Raw genomic sequence first — 17,067 nt, 5'->3', positions numbered from 1 at the left:
CATAATTATACATATTGCACCATAATTTGGCGGTATACACTTTAATTGTAACAGGGCGATGACCTAATCTTGTGCAGCCGAATTTTAATCCATAATGAAATTATAACTATTTTGAACGTTGCTATATGCATCGTTTAAGTCGTCATCAAGCATCATAATCGCCAATCCTGTGTCCGCGTTCGATAGCTCTGGTGCGGGATTATAATAATTAGTCACGTGTACTTTAAAGCTATGGCTTGTTCCTTGTGGTCCGTTATGTTATAATATTGTTAACCCATTTATTATATGCAATTTGATCATCTGTACATGATAAGAAGACACGATTCTGTATTAATCTTAGGCTTGTTTTTACTAAACAATAAACAACAACAACTTACCGCACTGCGTAAGTTCAGCGTCAGTGAAGAATTATTTACACCGGAGAACATATTCGTAATTTATTTAGCGTTTATGATATCTGACGGTAAATTGGTTCCAAAAGTTAGCGTGGATTTGATTTAGCGCATTTCTGAATTTACATGTACATATACCATTGCATATTATTACATGCATGTATACATGTCGCGATGTTCTTACTTGGTTTAGCGAGAGCTTCGTCCTGCAAAACTCGCTTAAATACACTCATATGTATACTTATCACTGGCGGATTTAAGGGGGGGGGGAGGGGCGTGGAGGGCCTAAAATTTTCAAAGTATGCATGACTGTAGATGATTTGATAAATTTTACATAGAAAAGTTAGCATTTTGTGTTTCACTTTATTTATAATTATGCCTGACTCAATGTTACACCTCATTGATACATTAGCTGTGCTATGCTGACTGTAATTCTGCTGCTCTATAAACATCTATAAACATCTGATCCTAATGCATGTTTACAGGTTCTGATAACAAACCAATTAAACTGTGTTTAAAACAAGCAGCGTTGGTCATTTCATTATGGTGGCTGCATCAAATTCCCCAGGGCCCTGAACTTGAGGCTTCGACCAAGAATCGACTGGAAATCCCAGCAGTTTTGTTTCAAGTGTAGACTGCGCTGTCATTTCCCTATTGCGATGCAAGCAGAAATTTCTGAATAACTGTATATTTTTTGAAATTTTTTCTAGGTAAATAGACTATTTTAATACAAGAATATTGAAGATTTGATGCATCAGATATTTCTAACAGCTAATAGGGGGTCTGATACCGTAACGTCATTAGAATGTTGTAACTTTGATAACCTGGTTAATTTTGGGAGTTCATAAATGCCTAAAATATTTTGTTTTTAATCCAATACATGTATTAGGTATAAGTAACAATATGTGTCAAATTGTTATATATATATTATAGGCTTTTGTGTAAAGTGTACATAACTGAAAAAATACCACTATTTTGAGCCTGGTTTTACCTTCAAAATACACGAAAACCCAGGAGCTTCCGGGGGCTTCGCCCCCTGGGCCCCCACCAGGGCCTCGCCCCCTGGACCCACGGGGGGCCTCAAGGGGCCCCAAGACCCCCTGCCTCAATAATTTTATCCACGCCCCCCCCCCCCCCTAACTACAAATCATGTATCCGCCCCTGCTTATATATATACGGTTACTCATATACTGCTTTGTCCTATGATCCCCTGCTTGTTGTTGAAATGTTATTTTCTACAAGAATGACAACAAATATCATGTTAAACTTTTTATTTTATTTCTTTGTGTAGTTAAATTCTGAGGGAAAAGTCGTTAAGAAGTCTTAACTGGAGCAAACTTGTCGTTCTGTTCAGAAATTGACCTGCTATATTTCCTTAGAAGAGAAATTTTTCTTCTGACAAAAACTGATTATTTCTTTTCAAATTGTATTCATCATAAACGTTTAAGTTACTAGTATATGCAGGGTTTTGTTTCAGCAAAATAATTAAATTCTTAAAAGATACAGCTCATATTGCTTCAAGTGGTTCTTGGCCGTTTCTGAACTTTCAGTACAGGAATCAATCAGTGTACCACACGATCAACGCAGATAACAGATACATGCATGCTGCGAAATATTGAGTGATGATTGGTGGTAATGAATTAAACGCTTATGAAATATCAAAATAACCGATATAACAACTAAAGACTGTTTACAATGCGTTTGCCTAACAGCATTTATCACATCTGGATGGCCAGTAAACAAAATATCGTGTACTGTTCAGCACCATGAAATATACAATTTAAAGTGTATTTGTATGGCGTAAGAAACACTTTTTGTTTCTCATTTTCTTTCCTTCAGACTGATTTTTTTTTTATAATTTCACACTAATATCTACAAATGCCAGATCAGAAAATTTTACATTTAATACACTGCGCACGCGTAGGAGAAACTATCCTGCTGAACAACCCAGTCCCTAACCCGATTCAGGAAATCTAGATTTCGAGAAGTAAGTCTAGATCTCAATCGTCTAGATATTGGACCCATATTAACAAGACCTTGGACTTTTAGTAGGGCGTAGCTATCTATTTTTTGTGTCAAAACAAGTTAAAAATGACACGGTTTCAAGCAAAATATGCACCGATTGCGTAGTCTAAGCTCAAAAGCCACTCAAATCTTGTTGAATTCAAAGAGCCATGGCTGAATGGCTTGCAATGAAATAGTCAGGCCTACGTCACATTGCTGTTTGACACAACTACCCAAAGTCCAAGCTCTTGTTAAAATGGTTTTATAACTAACCATCACCCTTTTTGAAGATGTTTCGGGGGGGGGGGGGGAACCGCCCTCCATTCGATTCAGAAAATCTAGATTTAGTGAAGTAAGTCTCTGTCTCTTAATTGTCACGATAATTTGAGTCACCACCACCCCCTCCCCTTTTTTGATGATGTGTTAGGAAAATAGAAAATAAAACTAATCATTGAATAAATACAAAAGTATTAATCTAAAGAATTCTATGGGAATAAATAACTTAAAAGATTATTGTACTTAGTTGATATCGTATGAACAAATAAAGCATGTAGCCATCATATTTGTATTTTAATCACTTAACATATAGTTAACATATACAGGTATTAGGGACTTGGGAATTTCCTTTGAAATTAGCGGAGGAAAAAGACTTGATGAAGTACTTGTTATTTGTTGTGTGTTAAATAAAAAAAAAAAGAGAACAAAAAAAAACAAAACCAAAAAAATCCCGAGTTGCTTGGATTGGATTACTTAGTATATATCGTATGAACAAAAAAAGCATGCATGTAGTCATCAAATTAGTCATTTAATCACTTAACATATACAGTTATTGGGAACTTGGGAATTTCCCTTGAAATTAACGGAGGAAAAAGACTTGGTGGAGTAGTTATTTGTTGTGTGTTAAATAAAAAACACAAACAAACAAACAAAAACGAGTTACTTGGATTGGGTACCCAGCAAGCCTATGATTAAAAGCCTCCACTGGACCCATAGCTGAAGATAAATTAATATTAACACATGCGCTGATCCAGAACAATTTTACAGGTGTCGGGTGGGGGTCCGGGGAATATTTAAATTTGTCCGGGGAGAGGGGGGTGGGGGGGGGATGAGGCATATTTTTAGTAATTTTACTATAATTCATAGTAATGAAGTAATATGGAATATCATTTGACAGAGCGAGAACAAAATTAATATAACTTATGGGAGCAGTTTCGAAATTCCCTATCTAACTTTAGTGTGTCGGAATTTATTTTTTTTAACCTCAAAGGACACGTGCTTGTGGTAACAAAATGTTAAGTATCAGGATATCAAAAAGCTAATAACTACATGTATTCAATTATATGATAAAACCATGATTTTACTGTACGTTAATATTTTAACAAAACAGATTTTCTTGCTCTTTAAAAAGAACTTGTTTTTAAAGTTCTGATTCATTAATACTCTTTATTAGTGCACAGTTCACATCGCTTAAGGTGACTGCGATTGCATAGAGGGCCTGGTTAAATTAGAATTAAACTTCCAAACACATGTATGACACTGCACATGTGCAGCTTGAATAAATACTTAGAATAAGCTTGAATAAAAACTTAGAAACTACAGCCTTTCTTTCGTTCTTACTCTTTGTTTTTGGGGTTTTTTTTGGTTTTGTTTTGTTTTGTTTTTTGTGGTCTCAAAAAGTGAACCCACATACATATACATGTAGTCTTTAAAATCAAACACTAATTTAAAACACTTTTTGGCATTTGAAAAAAACCCAACAACAACAACGAAAAAACCCCAACAAAAACACGTAATATTAAAATAAGGAAAAGACTAAAGTTGTATTTATAGCATGTATGACGTCATCATTTACACCCGACTTTAGTGAATCATGATGGAACCATGAACAAAACCGCTAATCAAAGTTTAATTAACACCTTTTGAGAAGAAGGAATATTATTCCCTTCTTCTACCTCGACGAACTCCAGAAGATGCTGTCATGAAGATGGAGCCGAAGACTTCGAGCGTGTTTAGAATTGTGTTCCTTGGTGGACCCGGGGTGGGGAAAACCTCCATTATTCAACGATGTGTCTACAATGAATTTAAAGAAAAGTCTTCTCCGACTGTAGAAGACATGTATTTCTACAAATTAAATCTTCCAGGTAAGAAAGCTAGCATTGTTTCTTTTTTTTTAACTGTTAATCTTAAATACTAGTATGTCTCGTAATTATTTTATATCATCTTTTTTCTGGAATTTTGGGACCTGTTTTGAGTTCTAAACAGAATGATTAACAACATCGCCCAAATGTCAAAGTGCCCCCCCCCCCCCCTAAAAAGATATTCCATATTTATTTTTTGGAGAAAAATGAAATGCAAATTTATGATTGCATATCATCATATAGAAATCTTTGAGCTATTTTCTAATCAATTTTGATTCAGATGGCCAATGCGGACGATTTGAAGTCGTGGATACATCGGGATTACTGGAATTTTCCGCCATGATTGACTTGAGAATAAGCCAGGCCCAAGCGTTGGTGGTAGTATATGCAATTAACAACGAAAGGTCATTTCTACTCGCCAAGAGTTTGTGTGAAAGAATTCGACAAATAAAAGGTAAGTAGAGCTGTAGTCAACAAAAAAAGAATAGATATTTTAAGATGGCTTCGTCCTACATTTTCTTCTTTTCTGGCGGAAATTCATAACATTTTATTAATCGGAAAATGATTTTCATCGTTTCTTGCTTGTTAGATATAATCTGCCGTGGACCGTACATATAAAATGTTAACAATTTTAAAGTAAAAAAAATGATTTTTTTTTTAATGTAAGTTATAGTTTATGTCCAAAAGTATAATATTTGATAGTAAATGGCAGATCTTGAGGGTAATTTGATGACCACCCATCCCGCTAAAGTTCAATATTTTAAAACAAAATCAATTAAAATCAATCATTTTGCTTATTTACAGGAAGGCATTTTCATCATGTCTAGCTTGTTGGAAATAATCTTGACAGAACATATAAAATGTTAATGACTTTTTTTATTTTTTAATCGGCAATTTATTTTTCAGGAAGGGATTTTCAGCATATCTTGCTTGTTGGAAATAAATTGGACCGAACAGATAGAAAAGTTTCCACGGTTTCGGCTTGTCGGTTTGTTGGCTGGCAGCCGAAGTGCCTGCTGGTGGAATCAAGCGCCAGATACGACCTTAACATCAAAGCTATCTTTAACATTCTTTTAGACAGTTTATCAACATGTGATGCGGATGCTCAGATTAACCGAGAAATCACCTAGAGTAGGAAATGACGCGTTTGGTTAACTAGATAACTTTATTCGTCGTGTCATTTTAAATACGCAATTATTAATAACATGTACATGAGTTATTAAACATGTATACAGGTAAAATTGCAGCACGTGTTGGACATGTGTTGCAATTTTACTTGTATACCTGTGCATAAATTTCTGGCGACGTTGTAAATTTGAATGGCTAATTTTTTTTTCTTGTTCTTTCTTTTGGAAAAATTTGTCAAATAAGAAGAAATTGTTATAATTGTTCAAAATGGGATTCCGACACAGCAGAATAAAATTAACACATGGTTACCCTCTGAAGTATTTTGTGTATCTTGATTTTGTCAGTTTATCAACTTAGCACAATCACTTTCAAAATGTAAGTTTTGGATGTCTGTCAAAGATTTTGAGGTCGGTCTGGATAAAAGAAAATACCTTTAGATATCTCCAAACTTGCGGATTTTCAATACGAGGGAGAAAGAAACACGATATCAGTCTGACACAATGTGTCATTTAATATTATATTGTATGATAAAATATCGAATTTGTTAATTTTAATTTTAAAAAACTGACGTATTGTTCCATATTATACTATTTCAAAGTGTTTAGTATGATAATTAGGATATTACGCTACAATTATTATCGTAATTAATCATCATCAAAACCAAAGTTCAAACTTTTCCTGAGTGTATTGACTTATGAAAATTGCTGGATGGTCGCGGAAATTTTCAAACTGTACATCAGAAGAAAAGCTCAGTATATAGAAAGGCACAGACAAAATGTCAAATTTAAAAAGTATAGTTTATACAAAAAACAAATTGGTTAATTGGATGACCAGCCAACCTCCCAGGCACGTAGCATCGTTTTTGAAAAGGGGGGGGGGGGGGAGTACACACGTGGTCTGTAACTTCAATTTCATTGTTCATTTTCTTATTTCAACTTTTCCATTTTTCACTTGGAGGGGCCAACTCCTTCATAATTCACCTTTTTAAATGTAAATGTGAGAAAAATCTTTGCTGCGACAAAAAGTGGGGGAGGGAAGTGAAAGGCCCCCTTCATCACCCCCCCCCCCCTCCCCCACCGATGCCACGTGCCTGCCTCCTAAGACCTATTACAACCTATGTTGGAAACAACTTATAAATACAGAAACTAAAACGCATATCATAGTTTTTTTTCTTTAAAATAATATCTCAGCCATATCGATCTGTGTTGAAAATTTAATATTAATTCGTTTTGGTACAAAAAGGAAAAACTCCACTTCGCCTAAACATGCAATCAAAGTTAACTTTGCTGAATTCTATTTGATATTACAGTTTATGAATTTCAATGTTAATGATATGAGTCATCCGAAAGAGGACAAATACCAGACCATAACTATTGTTGAGCTCATCAAGAAAGAAATGGTGAATGTGGAATCATTAAATTCGTAGGGCCCAATTTTCGTGTATTGTCGGTTCATTACTCATTTTATAGGTATGTTTTTTCGTGGATGCCTCGGTTTTCAGTTTTAGTAAGAAATCCAACTCTTTTAAAATTTGTTTTATAATATAATGGTCTGAAAAACTAATAAGTTTAAAATCTACTGTTGTGAGAAATTTACTTGCTTCACAATTGAAAGAAAATTAAAATAATTTTGGAGATACAGAGACAGAATTTATTATGGCTGCTTATCAACCTATGATTCGGATGCTCAAATTAACACTTTCTTCGAACGAAATCATGACGCCTCGTAGTAACGCCCTTTGAAAAATATGTTCAAAAGGTCTAAAGAACATAACACATGCACTATTTCATCCAATAAGGAATCAGTTAATATTCTATTTAGTGATTGATTTCATCGTTAAGATTTTCTCAAAGTTTACAGTGACGTCAACTTTAAAAACCAAATACAAAAGGGAGGTGATATTTGATTGGTGCAAAACTTTTGACCAGCCAATGAAAATGTGGGCTTTGTTTTTAGTATACGTTAGATCATATTAAGTAAAACTTACGCCATTAAGAAGGGGCTTGGTCGCTTTGCCTCCTCCGCCCCCTTCATAATTGCGTAAATTTTTACTTAATATGATATAACTATTACTTAATTTTGGACCAAGTTTTTCAAAGTGTGTTATGTAGGTAGATCAACGTTATCTGTTATTATGATCGACACTTAACACACTTTGAAACATATGTATGAATCACAAGCTCTGGAATAAATTTCTAAGTTGCTATTTATTAAATAAAACGTATTTTATTATTATTATTATTATTATTATTACAAAGCTGCTTTTTCCGCCGGTTAAAACACCCGACCATTTTCTTGGCACATTTTGCCAATATTCTAATTGCAATATTTTGTCAGGCTTTACCTAGCAAATAAAACATTCCGACTTATTAACACTCGGCCCCTCTCTTGCTATATATTGCTAATATTTTGTCAGAATGTAGCACAACACAATTTGAGATTTGCATGCAAAAAACTTCCTTCAGTCTTGTTTTTATTATAATGGCGGCCCAAAGTGCGTATTTTTTCCTGTATGTATGCGAAAAAAACACTTGAAATTAATCTATAAAGAGGGCAGTTTTCATATATTACAAAATATAAAACTACAGGTTACTCGTTGATAACCCCGAGACTAGAACTAACCTGTTGATAACCATGAGACTAGAACTTGCCCGTTGATAACCCTGAGACTACAACTTATCAGTTGATAACCCTGAGACTACAACTAATCCGTTGATAACCCTGACACTACAACTTATCCGTTGATAACCCTGAAACTACAACTAATCCGTTGATAACTCTGACACCAAAACTAATCCGTTAATAACCCTGAGACTACAACTAATCCGTTGATAACCCTGAGACTACAACTTATCCGTTGATAACCCTGACACCAAAACTAATCCGTTGATAACCCTGAGACTACAACTAATCCGTTGATAACCCTGACACCCAAACTAATCCGTTGATAACCCCGAGACTACAACTAATCCATTGATAACCCTGAGACTACAACTAATCCGTTGATAATCTCTAGACTACAACTAATCCGTTGATAACCCTGAGACACCAACTTATTCGTTGATAACCCTGAGACTTCAACTTATCCGTTGATAACCCTGAGACTACAACTACTCCGTCGATAACCCTGAGACTAGAACTAAACCGTTGATAACCCTGAGACTTCAACTAAACCGTTGATAACCCTGAGACTACAACGAATCCGTTGATAACCCTGACACAAAAACTAATCCGTTGATAACCCTGAGACTACATCTTATCCGTTGATAACCCTTACACCAAAACTAATCCATTGAAAACCCTGAGACTACAACTTATCCGTTGATAACCCTGAGACTACAACTAATCCGTTGATAACTCTGACACCAAAACTTATCCGTTGATAACCCTGATACTACAACTAATCCATTGATAACCCTGAGACTAAAACTAATCCGTTGATAACTCTGACACCAAAACTTATCCGTTGATAACCCTGAGACTACAACTTATCCGTTGATAAACCTGAGACTACAACTTATCCATTGATAACCCTGAGACTACAACTAATCCGTTGATAACCCTGAGACTACAACTAATCCGTTGATAACCCTGAGACAACAACTTATCCGTTGATAACCCTGACACTACAACTTATCCGTCGATAACCCTGAGACTACAACTAATCCGGTGATAACACTGAGACTAGAACTTATCCGTTGATAACACTAAGACTAGAACTAATCCGTTGATAACACTGAGACTACAACTAATCCGTCGATAACCCTGAGACTACAACTAATCCGTCGATTACCCTGAGACTAGAACTAATCCGTTGAAAACCCTTAGACTACAACTAATCTGTTGATAACCCTGAGACTAGAACTAATCCGTCGATAACCCTGAGACTAGAACTAATCCGTTGATAACACTGAGACTATAACTAACCCGTTGATAACACTGAGACTACAACTAATCCGTCGATAACTCTGAGACTACAACTAATCCGTCGATAACCCTGGGACTAGAACTAACCCGTTGATAACTCTGAGACTAAACTAATCCGTTGATTACCCTGAGACTACAACGAATCCGTCGATGACCCCGAGACTAGAACTATGCCGAATTGTTCAAACCTTCAATCAGACTATATCCAAGGTATCATGATATTGGTAATTGTTTTCACTATATTGCAATAGAGGAAAATATTCTTACATGTAAATATCAGTTTGCATCGCTCATGACAACCGAAAATATTACTTGTGACATGCACATATCTTATATAAATCAGCTTACACCACAAAAAGGGCACACGATACGGCATTTTCTCAAAAATCTAGCTCCAAACAGGCCTAATCTCAAAACTACGTGTTTTCCATTTGTAAATAAACAGACTGCACACTCCCCAGTAAGCTGCCGCATGTGCCTTGAAAGATGCAGTTCCTGTGAAAAAAGATCATCATCTCACAAAAAACATGAAACATCTTTCTCAGTGGTAAAAGACATTTTAAAACCGAGTGAAGGAAATTGTACAAATGCAGTCATGGAAAAAATAAATAATTCTGAAAAATATAGAACTTGGTCGATTACCGTTGTGACACCTTAGTTACCTCTATCGGCGAATGTGTTCCATTGTACACTGAAAATGGACGCTATAAACTTATTTCTTTATGCTTTCACTATACTTTTTATTAAAATACACGAATCTTGTGATAAAGCTATTAAAAACTTAATTAATTATGATTGATATTTTTCGTGTGAAAGTGCGGTTTTATGCAATTTTTGCCCCCCAAAATGAAAGTTCTAGAAAGAGCTTTAAAATAAGGTGAAAGATAGTTAAAATCATATTGGAAATAATGGTGTAAAAGGTTATCACCACAGTGACGTCATAATGTAGAAATGACGCCATGAATATTGCATTATTTTGATAAATTGATGTTTTGTGGCAAATTATGGGTGTTTCCCGATGATTTTTCGACTGGGAAACATCGAGCGCAGGCTTGCTCAAGTACCATTTTTTAGTATGATATGTATAACTATCTGAAGAAAAACATATGTTAAAATCGCACTTGAGCAGACCTGCGCTCTATATTTCCGAATGCAAAATATAGAGCAAAAATGAGAATATCTTCATTTGTTTGCAAATTTGCGGGAATCAGGTCATTTAGGTGACGTCATAGATAAACAGCGAGTGAGCAATGATGACTAAAATCAAGATTAAAGTTATAGGCATCCTCTTTACAATGATTTGTGAAGATTTCATCTTTATACGATACTATTTAAAAATTGGTTGAAATCGGGGGCAGATATTTGACCATACCGCACATAGTCCTTTTGACTTTATTTTCCAATGCATGAACATTAAAAGGCTAATGGCTAATGGAGTTTCAATTATACAATATTATATAAATAAATATAATTAAAATACACAATTATTCATGTATATGCATACATAGTCGTTACATTACAGGCACGTAGCATCGTTTTTGAAAGTCGGGGGGCCAGACTCATCCAAAAAATCTTGACAAGCAAAAAAAAAAAAAAAAAGTCACTTTCCAAAATCCTGAAAATCCTAAACCGTGGGGAGGGGGGGGGGAAGGAAAAAGTTACTTATATCTTTAGTGAACTTATTTTCAATCCAAATTTTTACATGGTCCCTTAAAAGTGGGGGGGGGGGGGGGGCAACTCCTCCTTAATTCAATTTTTAGTATGTGAATTTAAGAAAAATCTGCCAGGCCCCCCCCCCCCCCCCCCCCCGATGCTACGTGCCTGCATTAACAAATCTATATCGGGTTTTCTGAAATCTTTATATAGTATTTCAATCGAAAAACATCATTGATTCACTTGGGTTTTAAATAATCGTTAAAGTGATCCAATTTGTCATGTGGTCGTCAATCTGTATTCTATCGGGCTCGATGTTCCGGGCAGTGCAGCTCACCTTAGATGGCGTCTCGGGGACCATCTCAAGATCTAGAACAACGGAGATATTCTTCTTCAAAGAATCGTTCTGGGTAGAGAATTCGATGGTTCGAGCATAGTCGATAACAAGAGGGCTGTATTCTTCCAGGTAATCTGATAGCGAGTTGTTATCATCTTCATCTAACATGTCCAGTGATGACACGAGGGATGAATCGTTTTTAATTGACCGCTCCCGAAACAATATGGCGTCGTTCAATTCGTAAGGGTCACTGAGTTCCACGTGACACTCCATATTTATACTTTTGCTTCTTTCTGCAGTAGCTTCAATGTTAATTGTTACCTGTAAAGGAAGAAAGGAGATTTTTACAACAAAAAAATCAGTTTATTGCGTGCTTGGTGCGCTAATTTGCGTTCTCACAGACAAAAAAGTTGGTTTCGATTCTAATACTTTAAAAATTTCCTTACAAAGCAAAGCAAACGAATATGCGTATGCACGTTAAAACTGACTTTTAAACGTTAATTTGCCAAATGGTGAAAAAAGTTGCACAAAGTATGTGGAATATTCAGTATGAAGATTAAGATAATTCACTATGAAATTCACCTGGTTTCCTTACATTCAGACATATAACATACATATTGATAGGCAGATGGGCGGTCAAACTAAAAAAAGCACACACAAACACTCATTCAGTATAATCAATAGATAAGAAATTAAGACTAAGAACTATAAAGTAGGAAAAAACAGAAACTTCAAATACTGTGGAATCATTTAAATTCGTGGGGGTCAATTTTCTTAGATTGTGGGATTTTGTCTATTAATGGGGAGGTCATTTCGTGGATTTGTCGGTTTTTAGTATCAGTAAGATAACAAACTCTTTCAAAAATTTGTTTTCGTCGAGGATGTAAATTCGTGGGGGAGGGCTACCCACGAATACCACGAAAATTGAGGTACGAATACCACGAATTTTAATGATTCCACAGTATTTCAAACCTACAAGATTGTCAATTTTGATGACATTTGCGTTGAGTATCCGGACAAATCCAACAACGTCAACGTTGAATTCGTCTTCAACAATACGACTACCGGCAGTAGCTCTGCAAAGGTACTGTCCACTGACATCGTTTGTAACATTTTCCCAAATTTTAACGGCAAAAGCAATACCATTGTAGTACGTTTTAAAGGTTTCCAAAACCCTGTTCATCCCTTTGTCATCTTTCTTTAGAATATCTACAGCGGCAGTAGGATTGGTAAAAAAAGAACACTGGATATTTCCTCTTTGGTTTTCGGTAAACGTTTTGTCTCTATTGCCATTGAGTTTTGCAATTTCCGTTAGACTTAGAGGTTCAAGTAACGAAGTTTTTCCCAGTAGCTGCATATCAAAACGTAAATTTATTCCCCGTGAGACCTCCAATCGATATTCAAGATACACACTCGTACTTCCGTGAATCTCTTCGACTTCGTCAACCGGAACCCTTAAAAGCACCATAGTTTCAGACTCAGACACGGAAGAGACATTAGTTGTTAAGTTGATGCTCTGCTGTTCCCCGTCATTTGTCCATTGCAATGTGCCTTTGGATTCATTTTTCCAGAGTAATATACCGTCAATATTGTCAGGAGTAGTTTTATTTTGAAATCTGAAATCAACTCTTGCTTCCCGATATTCGTCGTGCTCTGTATTGGTGTACTCTTTGAACTCTACGTTGAGGTCACTAAGGTCGTCATTTAAACTGTTGCGTCCCGAGGCTGGTACAACGGCTACAAATGTAGTATATTGTGGCTCTATGCCCGCTGACAATTGCATAATACCAGAGCGTGAGTAGCAGGTCACGTGATGTAGCCCACCAATCATCTCGTGACGAGGATTCGGTATTGGTTTTGGAGGACTTTCGGTAGATTCAACTGGAACATGAAATTAAAAACAAAATCGTTTTAGAGGCCACCGAAAATCAACGACCACTATTCACTAATATACAATAAACCCGTAATGTCTACAACCCCCTTTCTATCTTAACGACTGGCGGTGTTTCGTCCAACTCTGCACTGGCAAAAAAAATTCTATATTATTTACTAGTACTTGGATTCACCACTAGAAAAAAAATCGAACAACATTACCGAAAATTTAAAATTAACGACAAATAAAAAAATATAAGCCTGCAAACATGTTATTGCACCAGAGCTAGAGGACTCGTCAACACATAATTATATTTTAAGGACGTTGCATATATCATATGTATGTAAAGTTAACTACATTTAATTTTGTCAAAGAGAACAAATTGATCTACTACCTGGGAACATGAACTGGGAGTTTTCGGTGTAGCAAATGAATTTTGTCTTCACTGGAGCCTCGATCTGGACTGTGCAAGCATTGTACTCGGTTCCGGTTGAAATGAGTCGTATTTGATGATATCTTATGGGGAATTTGGTGTATTCGTTATAATTGTTCTGCTGAATAAAGATGATAAGGTGTTAAACTTTATTTAATATAATGGACTTTACCATCGCTCTTAAAAGGAATATAGAAATGCATGATTTGAACTCTAACTTTATTTTTAATGCGTTGTCAAAATGTTAAAGTTAAATATTGAGTTAAAGGGGCATGGTCACGATTTTGGTCAAATTCTATTTTTCTGCTTTATTATTTACCATACTATAAGAATGCATTTCTAATGATCAAATGAAATTTTAGAGTCATTCGTAGAGTTATTAGCAAGATACAGGGTTCACAATTCTTTGTCGTGTAAACAAGGCTCCTGTTCAGTTTTTGTTTACATATGTTCAATATACCAGTAAAAATCTTTTTCAAGCTGATTTGTCGATTTTTTACTTCATTTTAAGCATAAATACAGTTCCTAATGTTGAACACATTCATTTCAGGTCTAAAACTGGAATTTTCACTTCAACATTCAAAATGTGATCAAACGCTTTATTTACATAGCAAAGAATTTCAAGCTCTGTAACTCAAATTATGGTTGCCTATTAAAATGCCTTAATGAAGCATTTAAACATTAAAATCAGAAAAATGATTTTTGACTAAACTCGTGACCATTGCCCTTTAAATATTTATTGGTATAAGCAAGATACAGAGTTAAGAATTCGTTGTGTTGTAAACAAATTTAAAGCTCGAGCCTTGTTATTGTTTACATATTTACATGTAAATGTTTTGTTGATATAGGTTTCAAGTATTGCTTCTTTTCTATGGATTTATAAACACGTTGGATCATTTCATCTTGTTTGGCACAATTCATTTTGTCAAAGGAATGGTAATTCTATGCTTTACATTATTTGTAAACAAATATTAGACTGGAGTTTTGTTTACATAATAATAAATTCTGACCTCTGTATCCCCTTTATACCTTTTTTTTAAGTAAAAATTTAATTACAGTCACCGAAACGGTCAAGAAAGTAACAAGGATTCAGTTTTGTACAACCCATTCTAATAAATATTAAATTATAATTTCAGAATTGTGATGTTCAAAAACAACTCAGTAAGAAAATCCTTGGATTTCTCTAATTTGTTAGCATGAAAACCGGAAGCATTATACTTTTTTGAAGAGTTATCTTCCCTCGATGAAATAAAGAAAATTCCGATTTTTTTCAAAATATAGGCGAAAAATGACTCATTTATTACATGTACATATTTCAAAATGAGAGTTTATAGATAGTAATATTCGACAGGAGATTTTTAATAAAATTCAAGTTAATAGTTAATGAATCATGCGCTGCAAATAGACTTCCATGTAAAGTTTTGAGAATTCCTCTGGTAGGGCATTTTTAGATAACATACCTTCAAAATGACACCATGATATTAAATATCGGAACATTAATTTATTACGTACAATTTTTTTGTTGTTATACATTAAATGTCTTAACGTTTCAATATCGCTAGATCATGACAGAACTTCGTCAAAAAAAAGTATGCAACATGATAACAAAAAAATCGGGGTTTTTTCGTCCGAACGTCGAAAACCAGAGGTATTCTAATTCTAGTAGGTAACTCATTAGATGAGCTAAAAAACCAGTTTAAACCACTATGTAATTCTTTGAGCAATAAAGTGTCAATTTGTAGAAGAAAATTCTGTTTAGTTACTTACTATGAAGATATTAATCATTATCAAAACTGTCCTATCCACTTAAAATGGAATTTGGTTTAATAAAAAAAAACTACATGCAGCTATTTTTAATGATATTTATAAAAAAAAAAATTAAATTTCGGACTGGGTATTTATTTATATCGATAAAAAATCGAACTAAATGTAGAGTTAAAACATAACACGTTTGATATATTTGTTTTTATATGTACAAATGCATGCAAAGTATGAATAAATTGATCCAAGTATTTAAAGTTTTGACCTCTTTATTTTCTTCTTTGGATCCACCACCCCCGTTATCTTCGTCAGATCCCTCTTCTTTTTTTCCGTCCTCTTCTTTACTATCATCTTCGTCTTCTTCTTCTTCAGATGACGATGACGATGAACATGACGACGAATCGCTCTATAGAACAGATTACATTGCTCTAAATACCAAATGCATTTCTACCATCGGCTATGTACATGTATATACTGTATACAGGGAAATATTCGCCCCCGTTCTTTTTTCGCCCCTTTTTGCCATCGTTGTTAGCAGGCGAATTAACGACTGGGCAAATAACAATGTTCAAAGGTATCTCTTTAGTATACAATCGTGACTGGGCGAATTTAAGACGGTACGAAACTGGTGATTTGCAAGTGTAGATTGGCGAAAATTACACGGGGCGTAAACAACCCTGTATACAGTATTTAAAATTTTCAATTTAAAAGAAAAAAAATCTAGCAAATTTTGAAAAGGTTTAACCTGTTCTTTCTGATGTAACGATTTAAGTTTATCGACGTCCTCTTTTAGTTCTTTGTACTTTGTCCATAGAATGTGTAGCTGAAATAAAGACCCTTTTTATATTTTAAATGTCAATTCAAATCCAATTATAAAAATCTGTATAAAGCTCAAGCTCTCTTAATATTTGATATTAATTACCTTTCTTGAATCTGATTCATGACTTTTACACTGTGTCAGTAAAAGTCCACTCAAAATGGCTGCAAGTAAAATCCAAAACTTTAACATGGTTTTTGGCGAACAGTTATGTTTATACTGTAATATTCAGACCGTCGCAGTTTCAGACATATTAACATAATTGAAATATGATTATGCTATAACTATAATAGAAACAACGATATAATTGCATGCATGTCCAGATGCCCGCCATTTTACAGTTAATTATAAATTTATTCTCTCTCTCCTCTCTCACTCTTCTCTCTTTCTCTTTCTCTCTCTCTCTCTCTCTCTCTCTCTCTCTCTCTCTCTCTCTCTCTCTCTCTCCAAGTCTAATGTCTGTTATAATTGCTTGTGTATAATGAGAGCATGTCCTGTTTTCCGATTGATATAATTCAGTAAAATACTTGTTTCTAATTTGATCTCACATTTTTGGCAAAACTATTTTTTTTTATTTATTTACAAAAGAACAATCTTTATTTAC

General features: G+C 34.8%; 2 protein-coding genes across 3 annotated transcripts; one reads left to right on the top strand and one right to left on the bottom strand.

Moving 5' to 3' along the window:
• Window positions 1-4,357: 4,357 nt before the first annotated feature.
• Window positions 4,358-5,979, top strand: LOC128164068 (GTP-binding protein Di-Ras1-like). The gene is made up of 3 exons (XM_052827793.1): window positions 4,358-4,537; window positions 4,815-4,988; window positions 5,441-5,979. Exons 1-3 carry the CDS (start codon window positions 4,375-4,377, stop codon window positions 5,662-5,664), a joined length of 561 nt encoding a protein of 186 aa, XP_052683753.1. The 5' UTR covers window positions 4,358-4,374; the 3' UTR covers window positions 5,665-5,979.
• A 5,396-nt stretch (window positions 5,980-11,375) lies between these two features.
• Window positions 11,376-16,703, bottom strand: LOC128163633 (uncharacterized). 2 transcript variants are annotated; one of them, XM_052827261.1, is made up of 6 exons: window positions 16,569-16,703; window positions 16,392-16,469; window positions 15,912-16,052; window positions 13,847-14,006; window positions 12,556-13,460; window positions 11,376-11,900 (listed from the first exon to the last, which is right to left on the bottom strand). In XM_052827261.1, exons 1-6 carry the CDS (start codon window positions 16,653-16,655, stop codon window positions 11,493-11,495), a joined length of 1,779 nt encoding a protein of 592 aa, XP_052683221.1. In that variant the 5' UTR covers window positions 16,656-16,703; the 3' UTR covers window positions 11,376-11,492. The 2 variants fall into 2 exon arrangements, with proteins under 2 accessions (XP_052683221.1, XP_052683222.1); XM_052827262.1 differs by having other exon boundaries at window positions 13,847-14,003.
• Window positions 16,704-17,067: the final 364 nt, after the last annotated feature.

This window comes from Crassostrea angulata, chromosome 9, assembly GCF_025612915.1.
Source record: "Crassostrea angulata isolate pt1a10 chromosome 9, ASM2561291v2, whole genome shotgun sequence".
Lineage (NCBI taxonomy): Eukaryota > Metazoa > Mollusca > Bivalvia > Ostreida > Ostreidae > Magallana > Magallana angulata.
The sequence above is the reverse complement of the archived record's forward strand: the minus strand, read 5'-3'. Positions and strand labels throughout refer to the sequence as shown.